This window comes from Dendropsophus ebraccatus, chromosome 11 (genome assembly GCF_027789765.1).
Source record: "Dendropsophus ebraccatus isolate aDenEbr1 chromosome 11, aDenEbr1.pat, whole genome shotgun sequence".
Classification (NCBI taxonomy): domain Eukaryota; kingdom Metazoa; phylum Chordata; class Amphibia; order Anura; family Hylidae; genus Dendropsophus; species Dendropsophus ebraccatus.
In genome coordinates this window covers 38,814,318-38,828,778 of record NC_091464.1, presented here as the reverse complement: position 1 = coordinate 38,828,778, position 14,461 = coordinate 38,814,318, and the positions used below count along the sequence as shown (strand labels likewise).

General features: G+C 45.1%; 1 protein-coding gene across 3 annotated transcripts in view; it reads left to right on the top strand.

Moving 5' to 3' along the window:
• The window catches only part of MAP7D2 (MAP7 domain containing 2), a 79,859-nt gene that overhangs the window by 34,083 nt on the left and 31,315 nt on the right, over positions 1-14,461 (top strand). For all 3 annotated transcript variants that reach the window (XM_069946325.1, XM_069946323.1, XM_069946324.1), the window contains exons 2-3: positions 7,469-7,546; positions 9,491-9,654. In XM_069946325.1, the coding sequence (XP_069802426.1) occupies positions 7,469-7,546; positions 9,491-9,654 (242 nt within the window). The remainder of the gene's footprint in view (positions 1-7,468; positions 7,547-9,490; positions 9,655-14,461) is intronic.

Below are 14,461 nucleotides of genomic sequence, written 5' to 3'. Positions count from 1 at the left end.
ACATTTATATTTGGGGGACTGGTGTTCTCTGAATTTTTGTTAGTTTTTGAGATCTACTTTAAGGGTACAAACCCACTTGCCGGATCAGCAGCGAGTCCTCTCGCTACGGATCCCGGCCCTATTCTTTCAATGGCAGACAAAATTGCAGCGGGGCGATCAGGCGGCCAGGGCTGCGGGGGAGCGATTGGGCGGCCGGGGCTGCGGGGGTGGGAGGAGGTAGAGCGGCCGGGGCTGCGAACAGGCGGCCGAGGCTGCGGGCGGGCGGCTGGAGCGAGCATTTACTTTACCTGATCCCGGCTCTGGCTTGCTGAAGACACCGGGAACCGCCGAAGCAAGCCGGAGCCGGGATCATCCCTGTTGCTATTTTGTCTGGCATTGAAAGAATAGGGCCGGGATCCGCAGCGAGTCTCGCTGCAAATACGCAGCGAGAGGACTCGCTGCGGATCCGGCAAGTGGGTTTGTACCCTTAGGGTGCGTTCACACCTACAGGATCCACAGCAGATTTGATGGTGCAGATTTGATGCTGTGTTCAGTTATTTAAATGAAATCTGCTACGGATCTGCTGCAGAATATACGCTGCGGATCCGGTAAGTGTGAACGTACCCTAAAGGATATCTAAAGGTATTTTGGCAGTGTTTGAATAATGGAAAATCATGGTAAACACAAAACTGACTCCTGTGAGTACACCCTGCTGATATTAATTCTGAAATGATAAAGAAAAAACTTTCTTTGTATATATTTCATGTACGCTAAGCACAATGGTTTCTATGCAAATAGTTTTTTTGTCCTTTGCTTGACAATGCCTAAACTGTCTGGTTAGGGCACCATGACCTCCTTGTGTGTCCTCTATGTAATATTTATCTTCTTTTTATAGAGCTATTCTACCCTCAGAGGAAGGTATACTGCTTTCTCTGCAGCACGCGGACACCTTGTAATGCTTTGGGGATAGAATAAGGTTCAGCAGCTCTGGACTCCATTGGCGTTTGTTGCCTCTTGCTGCAAACAAAATCCACCCACTTTCCTGAAGCTTCTTTTAACATGTAAAATATATAAAGCTGTAACTATAGAATGATATAGCATGCTGTGGAGTGGAAGGGGTGCAAAACATGCAGGGAATGTATTATTCCCTGATGTCATCCTGTGCAGGCTAGGGAGAGCATCGTGGTAGTGTTATCTGTGGAATAAAAAAGTCTTCCCCCTATGATTGCTGCTTTATCTTCTGTTGTCATAACAACTGATAGTATCATACATATGCATAGATTATTTATTTTTTTTAGGCTCACTTAGCTGACATAAGGGTAGGGCCCCATGCTGATGTCTGTTATCACATAGGTCCCAGTGATGACAGCAGAAGCAACATGGAACACCCTCTATCTACACCCATGTATAACGTAATAAAAGTCCATTTAATAGGCATGTCTGGCATATTTTGCAGCAGTGATGGAAGGCAAGCAAGTATTACCATGGTTTCCGCAGCAGCAAACAAAAATGGAGCATTGTAAGATCTCCAAACTTAACTGCTGGACGACCTACAGTATGTTGACTTTGTCCAGTAATCTCATTAATAGCACTGCAGTCATCTCCTCTGCGGCCTGCAATGGCTGATAATGCAAAACTAAAGTCTGCTGTGCACTTTACAGCAAATGTAAGTACAGTGCAAGATTGCATCCGCAGTAGGCATAACTATTGGTATAACAGACACGGCAGATTCTGAGGGGGCCTGTCTGTACAGAGTGATATGTAAATTACCTAAGGTTTTTGTTTCCCATGACCACAATAGTGTAATTTCTTATGGTACTAATTTCTGAAAAGCATTACAATATTATGGTCTTGCATACCTAGGAATACAACCAGCTGAGCCCATCCCCTTCCCCCAGCGTTCACCAGTGCCCATGCAAAGTTGAAGAGATTGATAAGCAAAATGGCGTGGGTATTTGTAAATGCATGGGGACATAGTCTTGGCGTGTGAGAATTCAGCTTTAAGAGGCAATGAGTGGTCACTTTATTAAAAAAAAAAAAAAAAAAAAAAAAAAAAAAAGTTTCCTTTCACAATTGGAGCTTTCCTGTACAGAAATGAGACCTATGACCTTGGAGTGCAGCATAAACTCTACTATGCAAGTTTTCTGTGGATCAGTCTGGGTAAATCTATGTTATGGTGGAGAAATGTGGCTGAATGAGGCACGGTCATCAGTACCAGACTAACCATGCACAGGATTTCAACCACTGCCAACCTTATGGAGTTTTCATGTGTTAGGGTGCGTGCACACTACGGAATTGCCGCGTATAACCCGCGGAGTATTCCGTCGCTCGTCCCCGCACGCGGCGGCGCGCTTTTCCGCCAGTGCCATAGACACTGTTCTGTGCACGAGCGGATTACGCGTTCCGTCGAAAGAATTGACATGTCAATTCTTTCGACGGAACGCGGAATCCGCCCGTGCATAGAATAGTGTCTATGGCACGGCCGGAAATGCGCGCCGCCGCGTGCGGAGACGAGCGACTGAATACGCCGCGGGTTATACGCGGCAATTCCGTAGTGTGCACGCAGCCTAATGGTTTGAAGAGTGTACCAAGAATAGGGAAATCTCAGAAAAAATCCAGCAAAAGGGGATGTAAACAACTTGTCATAGAAAGGGATCGGAGGAAGATGTAAGGTTTCACAGCCAAATACAATGCTTTTTCTCCAGTGAATTCTGCGCATGAGCTCTATTCTAAAGAGAGAAGCATTGTGCCAGGTACCCTTTAATTTTATAGGGCATCTGGTATGAGGTAGGATGTGCTTCTAAGAGCATGGCTGTACCTCCATCTTATCTGTGAGACCTACGAGAAGCTATCTTGTCTACATGAGCCAACAGAATAGTAATAAAGTAACACAGTGGTCATTCAGTGGTCAGTGTAGAATAGGGCCCCTTTCACACATTGGCCAGAAAGTAATGACCCATTCATTTCTATTGCCTTATACACACATCTGTGCATGTTACGGGTCCATGCTGGGGCCAGGATGCATGTCGTGGAAAATACAGGCAATCGATAATCTGACCCACATTTGCACAACTGATCCCCTATCTTGAATTAAGGGGTCTACAGCTACGGATTCACGGTTATGGGCAGGACTATGGGTGTGTGAATATGGTCTGAAGGTCCCCATATACTATACATTATTGCCAGTTGCAGGCAGTAGGTTGTATGGGGCTCTTCTGACCAACCACTGACAGATTATGGAAAATTACAGCCTGACCCCTTTGTTCTGTGAGAAAAAAGCCGCATCCAGAACTCTCTGGCTGCGGCTTAGCCCTCCATTCCCCATAGAGAACACAGGAAGGCTCAGCCGTGCCAAACGTTCCTGTGTATGGGGAGGACTGGCCATTTTGGGTCTGTAGTAGCCAATGGGTCTAATAAAGACCTCAACTTTAAGTTATGATACTTTACATGCATTTTTCTATGGCATTTTCTATACCGGTGAAAGTATCCTACAAAATGACAGTTCTCAGCTGATGTGCTATGTGGCAATGAGTTATTAGAAGAGAATTGGGTGCAGGTTGTCCACATGACCAAACATTGGATAAAGCATATCTGCTATGGTAAGAGAAGGCCTAGAAACACAGGAAGTGCCATGAGATTGATTTAAATGTGCGTAAGATATTTTCTTTCTTCTCTATTGTGAGGTGTTTGTTTAGTTAATCTCGGGTGTCTTTTTTTTGTGTCTTTGTAGCTGTTTGATGTGGTTACACAGTAAGTGAGCTCTCGGACTGCCCATGATCCCGGGCGGCTCAGTCACAATCCTCTGGGCTTCTTGTTTTCCCTTTGTATGTCGGAGTAGTAATTAAATCAACAATACATGGAAGGTGAAGAGAAGGATTTATAGTGGGAAGGGTTCTAGTCTCCATGTACATCACACAACTGGCTTTATGTAGTGTGAAACTCCTTCACTAGTTAGCCTGTCAAACCCAATGTAGAGGCTGCCTTCCTGTAAAGCCATACAGAACTAATAAATGTAACTTACTGTACTAGGGGAGACGTTATTCCCCATTGGGGTATGTTCACACTGAGGAATAAGCGAGGAATTTCAAGCAGAATTCACGCTTAATTTTACATGTATTCTCTTGACATTCCGCCGGTAAAATATGCACAGAGCAATGTCCCATTGTTTTCAATGGGATTTCCGCTCTGTTATGCACACGGCAGAATTTCCGCAAGGAATTTTCCACCGTGGATCCGCTTTCTGCCCAAATAATTGGCTAGAGAAATCCCATAAAAGTCATTGGGGCTTTGAATTTCTGTTTTTTCTCTCAAATTCTGTGCCTATTCCACCAAAGCTGAAGAGGGAATTTCACGCAGTAAATTCCCATTTTCAATTTCTCGCCTTTTATCTCAGTGTGAACATACCCTTGTTACTAGACTTAGCAAATCTGTCAATGTTCTCCTTGGTGCTGGCCATGCTGTAATCCAAGAACAAGATAGCCATGTAGTGAGGATCATCCCTTGTCTGATATGTTTGTATTAGACAACGGGCCCTCCTGCTAGTCAGCTAAAATTGGGCACTAGCTGGCTACCACAAAATTGCCAAATCTTGGCAAAATAGCACTAATACACATATTAAATACGGTCTGTGAACATAGCCTTAAACAGTCCCCCTTGCTTGCATGGTAAGGGGAGACTGTCAATAATTCCAGGACAGACCAGGGTATTGCAGTTGAACTGAGCATGTGTGACCACCTCAGTGGATTACATAAGGTGGATGTAACCAAGGGCAACAGGTTATCAATGCAAAGCGGGCACATGGAAAATTAGTATTTATCTCTCAAACAGTACATTTTCAGAAATGCTTGTACATATGAAATGTTTCATGTCACATTGTTCAGTAGTTTGAGTGAGAACCCCTTTAAATATTACACGCTCTGTCGGACCAATTTTTCAGTAGGCTGAGCAGTTGGGAGAAGGGAATAAACTGCTGGAGCTAATCTTTGTGAGAACAGAGGATTAAGATTTTTGAAAATATTCTTTGCCTTGACATCTGCAGATGGTTGATTTGGAATACACTCATGCAGTTATAAAAATCTACTGGTCCAGCTGAAATTGGCAGTTTTGAAAAACTTAACTGAGATTTTCCAGTTACACATATTGCTGGCCGATTCTTAGACGATCAATATCTGATTGGCGAGGGTGCTGGTACTCCACCAATCACCTGTTTAGGAGAGCCACTGGGAGCGGTCTATACTGTAATTTCATTCATTTCAATAAAATATAATAAAAAAACACACCAAACTCTAAACTCCATGGAACATACAGAAACAGTATTTTTGAGAATTTCAAAGAATAGTTGGACCCCCAACCACATCCACCCACTCAGATCCATGAGTTTCCTCAGTAAAATTACATGTGCGCAGTGATCTTTACCTTTGTAACTACTGTAGGGACAGGAATGTGGTCTGCTGGCATGCTTCACTTTCACTTCATGAACCTGACTTTTTTCAACCCATTGCAGGAATGCTTCCTATTCTATGAAAATTTCCACGTGTTTAATAAACGTGCAATTCAGAATCATTTGTTTGTGATGAAAATGTCAGAAAATTTATATGTAATGGTATGTGCACACTGAGGAATTTAAAGTGGAATCCACTCTTAATTTCCGCTTGAAACTCCTCCCATAAAATATGAACAGAGCAATGTCCTGTTGTATTCAATGGGATTTTCGCTTTGTTCACAGGGAAGAATTTTCTAGCATAATTTTTTGCCCCCGATCCGCTTTCTACCAACAGAATTAACATGTCAATTCTTTGGCTGGATTCCACTAGAGCAGGGGTACTCAACAACTTTTAGTGAAGGTCCACTTACCGGGGTCTATTGTCAGGTGAAGGTCCGAGCTGAACATCAGTAGGAAACATGTTTTGTTACTTTGTCACAAACGTTCAACTATTTATATTCAGAATTGCTGCTTATTAGCGGGAAAATTGGCATTTTTTTCTCTCTCACCAGGCCTTTGATATTAGGTACAAAGCGGGTGACTGCCCTGGTAGTATATAGCCCCCCTGTTGCTCCCCCAGTAGTGTATAGCCCCCCCTGTGCGCTCTCCTTCAGTAGTATATAGCCCCCTGTGAGCTCCCCCCAGTAGTATATAGCCCCCCTGTGCTCTCCCCCTGTAGTATATAGCCCCCTGTGAGCTCCCCCCAGTAGTATATAGCCCCCGTGAGCTCCCCCTGTAGTATATAGCCCCCTGTGAGCTCCCCCTGTAGTATATAGCCCCCCCATGCGCTGTCCCCCTGTAGTATATAGCCCCCTGTGAGCTCCCCCCAGTAGTATATAGCGCCCCTGTGCTCTCCCCCCCAGTAGTATATAGCCCCCCTTGTGCTTTCCCCCTGTAGTATATAGCCCCTGTGAGGTCCCCCCTGTAGTATATAACCCCCTGTGCGCTCCCCCCAGTAGTATATAGCCCCCTGTGAGGTCCCCCCTGTAGTATATAGCCCCCTGTGCGCTCCCCCCAGTAGTATATAGCCCCCTCAGTAGTATATAGCCCCCTGTGAGGTCCCCCCTGTAGTATATAGTCCACCTGTGCGCTCTCCCCTTGTAGATGCCCCCCAGACAGAAAAAAAAAAACAAAAAAAAACAACTCACCTAGCACCTCGTTCCCCGCTGCGGCTGTCTTCGTCTCTTCCCGTCGGTCCGGCCCCCGGCTGATACGCGCTCTGTAGGGATGTCCCGGGGATTCCCCAGCAGAGCGTGCATCAGTGACCTCAGCGTATGCCGCCGGCCTGCACTTCCGGGAAGGACAGGCCGGCAGCGTACACTGAGGTCTGTGGTGCGCGCTCTGCTGGGGAATCCCCGGGACATCCCTACAGAGCGCGTATCAGCCGGGGGCCGGACCGACACTGCCCCCAGCCCCACAGGCGTACTGACAACTAAGGACAGTACGCCTATGGGGCGGGAGGCAGTGCGGTGGGGAGTGGGACGGACCGGATCCGGGGCGGTTAGGAGGTCTGACCAGGGGTCCGGACAGCTGGCCTCCGCGGTCCGGGTTCGGACCGCGGTCCGCCAGTTGAGGACCCCTGCACTAGAGGAATCCTATAGAAGTCAATTCCGCTTTCATTCCACTTGCATTCTGCTAAATAGACGAGGAATTTAAAGCAGAAGATTTTCTTCTTCGATTCCTTGCCTATTCCTCAGTGTGAACATACTCTAATACTGTAGTATTAAAATTATCCACACACCACTTACCTCTTGGATCGTTATCTACCTAGAGAAAGGTTTCTGTATTCTGTATTGCCACTGTCCTCATTCCAGTGGAGAAGTGGCCAAAGATTCACATGGCTATGCCCATTGTCCTCAGGAGTCAGGGACATTCACGCGTTCCATGCATGATCTGTAAGTTCATGGTCATGATTCATTATGAATAAAACTAATGGGAACCTAATATTGATAAAAGATCATTGTAATTGACTGAACTTATCTCCTTTTTTTTTTTTTTTTTTTTAAGGCATGGATAGTCTCTTCAAGACTGATGAGCGACAGAGGCTAGCCAAAGAAAGACGGGAAGAGCGAGAGAAATGTCTTGGTAAGTAGAAATGCACCTGTCACATTCTTTTTCAAGACAAATTTTAGACACTTACATCCCTTGTTGCAGGTGGTCCTTCTTGTTTTTATATTTTATGCAGATTGACCAATTAGATGTTAGTTTTACTCTGTTCCTTGTCCTCTCATTTATTTTTCGAATAACAGAAGCAACATTAAAAAGGCAGTGTTTTGTCTAAAAAAAATTTTTAACAGATTTTAGGGACTTTTTCCTATTTTATAACTAATTTTGTATTAGGGTGCCTTCACACCTACCGGATTCGCAGCGAGATCAGCTGCGGATCCGGTACCATTGATGCCTATGTTAGCACATACTCGCAGCGGGATTGTTAACCCGCTGTGCGTATGTGCTTTAACCCCCTGGCGCACACAGCCCTGCCGCTCACATCAGCCCCGCCAACGACATCCTCTATCCCCGCCCCCATCATCCCTGCTGCCGCATCCTCCATCCCAGCCCCCCCATCAGCACCGCCGCCCGAATCCTCCATCCCGGCCCTCCATTCTCCCCGCATCCTCCATCCTCCCCGCCGCCCGCATCCTCGATCCCTACCGTCCGCATCCTGCAGCCCGCCGCCGAGAGCATACATTACCTGCTCCTCGGCGCGGCTGCAGTGAGGCTCCCGGTCCCGTTCAGCTGATCAGTGTTCCCATGCGCTGATCGGCTGAGCGGGACCAGAGCCGGGAGCCTCACTGAAGCCGCGACGCCGAGCTGGTATTGTATGCTCTCAGCTTCGGGCGGTAGGGATGGAGGATGCGGGCGGCGGGGATTATGGAGAATGCCGGCGGCGGGGAGGATGCAGGCGGCGGTGCTGATGGGGGGCCGGGATGGAGGATGCGGGCGGCGGGGATGATGCGAGCGGCGGGGCTATGGGCGCCAGGAGGTTAAAGCACATAATCACAGCGGGATGTCAATCCTGCTGCGAGTATGTGCTAACATAGACATCAATGGTACTGAATCCGCAGCTGATCTCGCTGCGAATCCGCAGAAGTGAGATCCGCTACGGATCTGGTAGGTGTGAAGGCACCCTTACGGTACTTTTTTTTTTTTTAACCTTATGGAGTCAGACATCATCCCTGAGCTGTTTTAACAGCATTTAGAAAGCTTTACAGCAAGCCCCATTAGCATAGGCAACAATAGACAGGAGTTGTCCCAATAATATGAAAGGTAAAGTTGTCTGGGTGTGTTCTATGACCTTTTCCAAAGATCCTTTCACAGGGAGGGGGCTGAGCTATGAACATCACATGGTCAAAAACATGGTTTAAACAATAATAGGTCATTTTCTGATGACTTTTTTTTTCCTTTAAGAAAAAATAGAACAGGCGTTATTAGATATACAAAAAAGGGTAAAAAAAAAAAAAGTACAAAAAGAGCATATGCGCTGCTATTTCAGAATATCAAACAAACTGGTACTGGTTCCTAGTGTGATACCATAGATCACAATAGGAACCAGTACTAATGGACAGATGTCTAGGTGTACTAAATATATCATTTAAATTTATGTTTGTTAATGTTTTTGCACTAAAGTTGATGTTTTATGTGTCTGGTATGGATTCTAATGTTTTTCTTCACATCACATTTCCCTCTTATGTCAGCGGTATGTATCGCCCTCCAGAATAATGTATGCCATGACATACTTGCAACATGCACATTGAGGTTAGTGGACCAAACGCAGCTTACTAGTTGCTATGACATTTTATGATAAACAAGGACAACCATACCCTCTGGATACCAGCTTGTATGTGCACAATTGCAGTAGTATGCTTTCCAATAAATACCCTGTTAAGTAACCTTTGTCATTAATGAGTAATGCAGGACAACATTCACTGTGCCTGTCCCAGCATTACAAGCTTTGCCTTGTTGGTGCATTTTATGGTCTTATCTGCGCCCGCAGTCACTTTTCTCTTCTTTTTCTTTTCTTATTTGTAGCTGTCAGAGAGCAACAAATTTTTGAAAAGGAAAGAAGAGCAAAACTACAGTATGAGAAACAAATAGAAGAGCGGTGGAAGAAACTAGAGGAGCAGCGCATAAGAGAAGAGCAGAAGCGGGTGGCGGTAGAGGAGAAGAGAAAGATTAAAATCAAAGAGGAAGAAGTAAGATTTTTTTTTTTATGAATTACAAGTAAATTTATAATTAAATATTTTAGTTGTTTGTGTGGATATTTTTGTGAATTATATATGGCAGTCCAGGATCAAGTTAGAGATGTTCATGCAACAGAGCATTTTCCATCTTCCTACTCCACCCCCAACTCTTAACTCCTATTGGTTGGTTATAGGTCCTCCTTAAAGGGGGGGGGGGGTGTCCTGAATGAGATAAAGCAGATCTACTTTCCTGCTTAAACAGCACCACCCCTGGCCTGAGGTTATGTGGTATTACAATTCAGCTCTATTCACTTTAAAGGAACAGAGCTGCAAAACCACACTCAAACTGAGGACAACAGTGATGCTGTTTCTGGAAGAAAGTGGACATTTTTTTTATTCCTGGATAATACCCTTGAAGGTCAATTCACATGCATAGGATCTGCAGCAGGTCTGATGTAGCTAATTTGAAGCTGTAGATTTTATTCTGCAGATATCATTGTAGCTAAATGATGAAAAACAGCTTAAGGCCTAATTCACACGTCAGTATTTTCCATCGGTTTTCCCGGACCAGGAAATACGGAATCCATTACAACCCATTATTTTCAATGGTGCTATTCATACATCCAGTTTTTTTGCAGATCCGCAATCTGTGGCAAAAACCCCCAAAAACGGACATGTTGTAATACAGTCTGTAATTACGGAACGGACACCCCAATAGAAGTCTATGGAGAGCACAAAATTTGCAGAGAGTACATTGCAATCCACAAAACACGGATGGTTTTGTGGATTGCAATGTACTCTCTGCAAATTTTGTGCTCTCCATAGACTTCTATTGGGGTGTCCGTTCCGTAATCACGGATCCGTTTTTTGTGACATCACCAAGCTCCTCCTGCCTGATAGAAAGGACTGTAAAATGGCCCCCAGACGACCATGTGACCTTTTTTGGGGGGTTGGAACAGCAAACAATATCATTTTTGCCACCCCCTCTTTTTTTCTTCACCACACCTTTATTTTTTTTTTTTGTGGATCGGCAATAAACGGATACAAATACGGAACACAATAAGGATGCAAAATGGATCATTTTTTGCAGATTGCGGATAAAAAATAGAGGATCCAGATTTTCATCCAGGAAAATATACTGACTGAATGCATCCTGTACGTGTGAATAGACCCTTAGAGTCCTCTTACACTGCGTGATATGCGGCTCTGTAGGCTGCAAGCGAGTGCCGGTCGGCACGAATGGCGATTTGTTTGCAGTGCCTTTACAAGGCATGATAAATTGCACCGCCAGGATGCACAAATGATTGCTGTATCGTTTATGCGGCCATTAAAATGCATTATCGGCTGCACATCTCCTGTTTATTAATAATAATATAATGTATAGCATCAAAAGATTCTTCGGCACTGTGTGGCCGATAACTATGATTTTACCAGCCGCACAGAAGATCAAATCAGCCGAGGAGTGGGCATCTGCTTGCTCGTTTACTGGCCCGTTTTACATACGAACTTTGGGTGGGGGCTTGTATAGAGACCTCCCGACTCCTGAGAGAAGAATCAGGCTATTTGGATTTTTGCAGCCCACCCCTTTTGGTCTGTGAGCATTTTAGCTACCGTCAACCACACACATAAATGTACTGAACCGTGCTGAACGTTCAGGTGTATGAAAAGGCCGGAAGCAAAAACTGTCAGTCCGTTGATAGTTATTGAGGGTGTATGGGCACCTTTACAGAAGGTACCAAGTCTCCTTGCTAGTATCTTGCTTGTCTATCCCTATAATATAAGGTAGATGCTCTACTGTAACAGTGACCACAAGGGAAGAATCACAGCATGTTAATATGTGCCTTTCAATATGAGGACAAATACATTTACATTATGTGGTTATTGGTATAAGCTGTTGTGAATGTATGTGTTTTGTGGTTGGTTTATTTTACATGATGATTAGGACTGTGTTTTTTGGTATTTAGCATAACATTACATTAACTCTATATGGTACCATAGGGTTACATTAGCTTTGGCCAGTGTTTATCTGTGTAATGTAAAATACCAAGCAAGGAATAGTGTGTGTGTGTGTGTGTGTGTGTGTGTGTGTGGGGGGGATGGATATAGAAGGCGCCGGTCACTTACCTCCCCGGTTCTAGCCCTCGGTCCTGGATCGCGCGCCCCGTTCTCCCATCTGGCTACCGCTTCCTGGACTGAGCTGCAGCTTGAGACGTGACGTCTCAGGGCAGCTCAGCCATTTAGCCGTCGTAGCGGAGTCCCGCCTTGGCCGCTAAATGGCTGAGCTGCATTGAGACGTCACGTCTCAAGACGCAGCTCAGACCAGGCTGGACGGGAGAACAGGGCGGTGCGATCCGGGACCCATCGCTGGAACCAGGGAGGTAAGTGACTGGTGCCTTCTATATCCACCCCCTCCCTGGCCATACAATAAAAATGACCCCAGCCCGGAGTACCCCTTTAAGTGGATGCAATAATAGTTTGTGGGTGACATCATAGACCTCATAGCATATCCATCCTTTTTTGTACATTATTATGGAGGCTACCATATTGCCTGGGCTGCTGTTAACAGCATTTAGTGACATGCTTTACAGCAACACTCATGGACATAGACAATACATAGACTTGAGATTGATGTGAAACATTACTAAGCGCGCTCTGTGACCTTTGAGGAGGTAATTCCACAGGGACCTGCTATTGTCTCCTCTATCTATTGGTGTCACATGTCCAGGGCCGGACTGGGACTTAAAATCAGCCCTGGCAATCAAACCCCAGCAGCCCACATACCATATCATGGATAGCCGTGTAAAATATGCGATGTAGCAAATTCTGCTTCATTTAGCCGTTAAAGGGAACCTGTGGGGTCTATACCAGGTACACAGCTGTAGATCCCAGCGTACAGATAAGGGACTGGATCTTTAGTCCAGTGTAAACTTCTATAATCATTATTTTCATTACCAGCTGAAGTGTCACAGAGGTGGAGCCACAGCAGCACCTTCTGCCCCGCCCCTGCCTGCTCTGACTGATGGACATATAGGGTGCTGCTGCTGCCGCTGCTGTTCTGAAACGTTAGTTAGTAATGAAAAGGACAATTATAAAAGTTTACACTGGACTAAAGTTCAGTGATATCTCCCTCACATCTGTCTACTGAGATCTATAGCCCTAGACCTGGTATGGACCTCACAGATTCCCTTTAAAGGAGAAAAACATGGCCACTTTCTTCCAGAAACAGCCCCACACTCTTTTTCAGTTTGTGTAAGGTATTGCAGCTCAGTTCCATTGAAGTGAATGGAGCCAAGCTGTAATACCACACACAGTCTGAGGACAGGGGTGGTGCTGTTTTTGGACAAAAGTTACTATATTTTTTAAATCTCTTTTATCCTGACTATATCTGCACTCCATATAATGGTGGTATAAGTAGTAAGGTTTTAATTATTAAAATGTGTCTGCTGGTTGTGATCTCTTGTGTAATCAGAGCTACATAATAAGCTGCTAGATAGACATTTCCTACTGGGTATCTATCTATCTATCTATCTATCTCCTATCTATCTATCTATCTATCTATCTATCTATCTATCTATCTATCTATCTCCTATCTATCTGTCTATCTGTCTATCTATCTATCTATCTATCTATCTCTACATTATCAGTAGGGCCCCAGGACAAGTTTTAGGATACATATTGGAAACATAGGTAAGAACTTTCTGTGCATGATACTCTCATAGTTAATAACACCAGTAAGCAAATATCAACACACTGTACACGTTACTGCCATACTGTTACTAAGCAAACCCACCAATATTGCCTATACTACCAGTATATAAGCAACAAATAATATCACCACACCATGAGCACGGCCATTACCACCACATAATGACTAATACCGCTACACTGTGACTGAATACAATCCACTATATGCAACACTTATATTACCAATAATACCAGAATACACAGGACGAGAAATACCATACCATACCTACCCTCACCATACAGTGACTGGATAATACCACTATACCATCACACCATGCCCACTACTCCCACCATAGTGTGACTGGACAATACCACTATACTGTCATCAAATAATAGCCACTATATAAAGACCAATATTCTACCACAGCAGTGACCATAGAACACAGGTGTCACACTCCGGCCCTCCAGCTGTTACATCACTACAAATCCCAGCATGCCTGGACAGCTAAAGCATGTTGGGAATTGTAGTTTTGCAACACCTGGAGGGCTTGAGTTTGACACCCCGATATAGAGGTAGATCCCAGCTGTGTAAAGGTTCTGCAGACTTTGTAAGTGATAGTAGTGCAGTTACATCATGTGACTCACAGTAGGCGTCTTCTCTGCATGAAGAGACGTCCACTTTTCCTTTTCTTCTCCATCTGGCTCCGGCCATCATGAAGGCTTCTCTGGCCATGACTCCTCTCCACCGGATCTGCCAGACAGACATTTTAGGCTTCATGCTCCAGCAACATCCTCATCTATACATCCCCCCCCCCCATATAGAATAGCCCCCCCTGCATCCCCCATATATAATAGCCCCTCTGCATCCCCCATATAGAATAGCCCCCCTGCATCCCCCTCCCATATAGAATAGCCCCCCTGCATCCCCCTCCCATATAGAATAGCCCCCCTGCATCCCCCATATAGAATAGCCCCCCTGCTGTACATCCCCCCATATAGAATAGCCCCCCTGCTGTACATCCCCCCATATAGAATAGCCCCCCCTGCATCCCCTCATAGAGAATAGCCCCCCTGCATCCCCCCATATAGAATAGCCCCCCTGCATCCCCTCATATAGAATAGCCCCCCTGTAAAG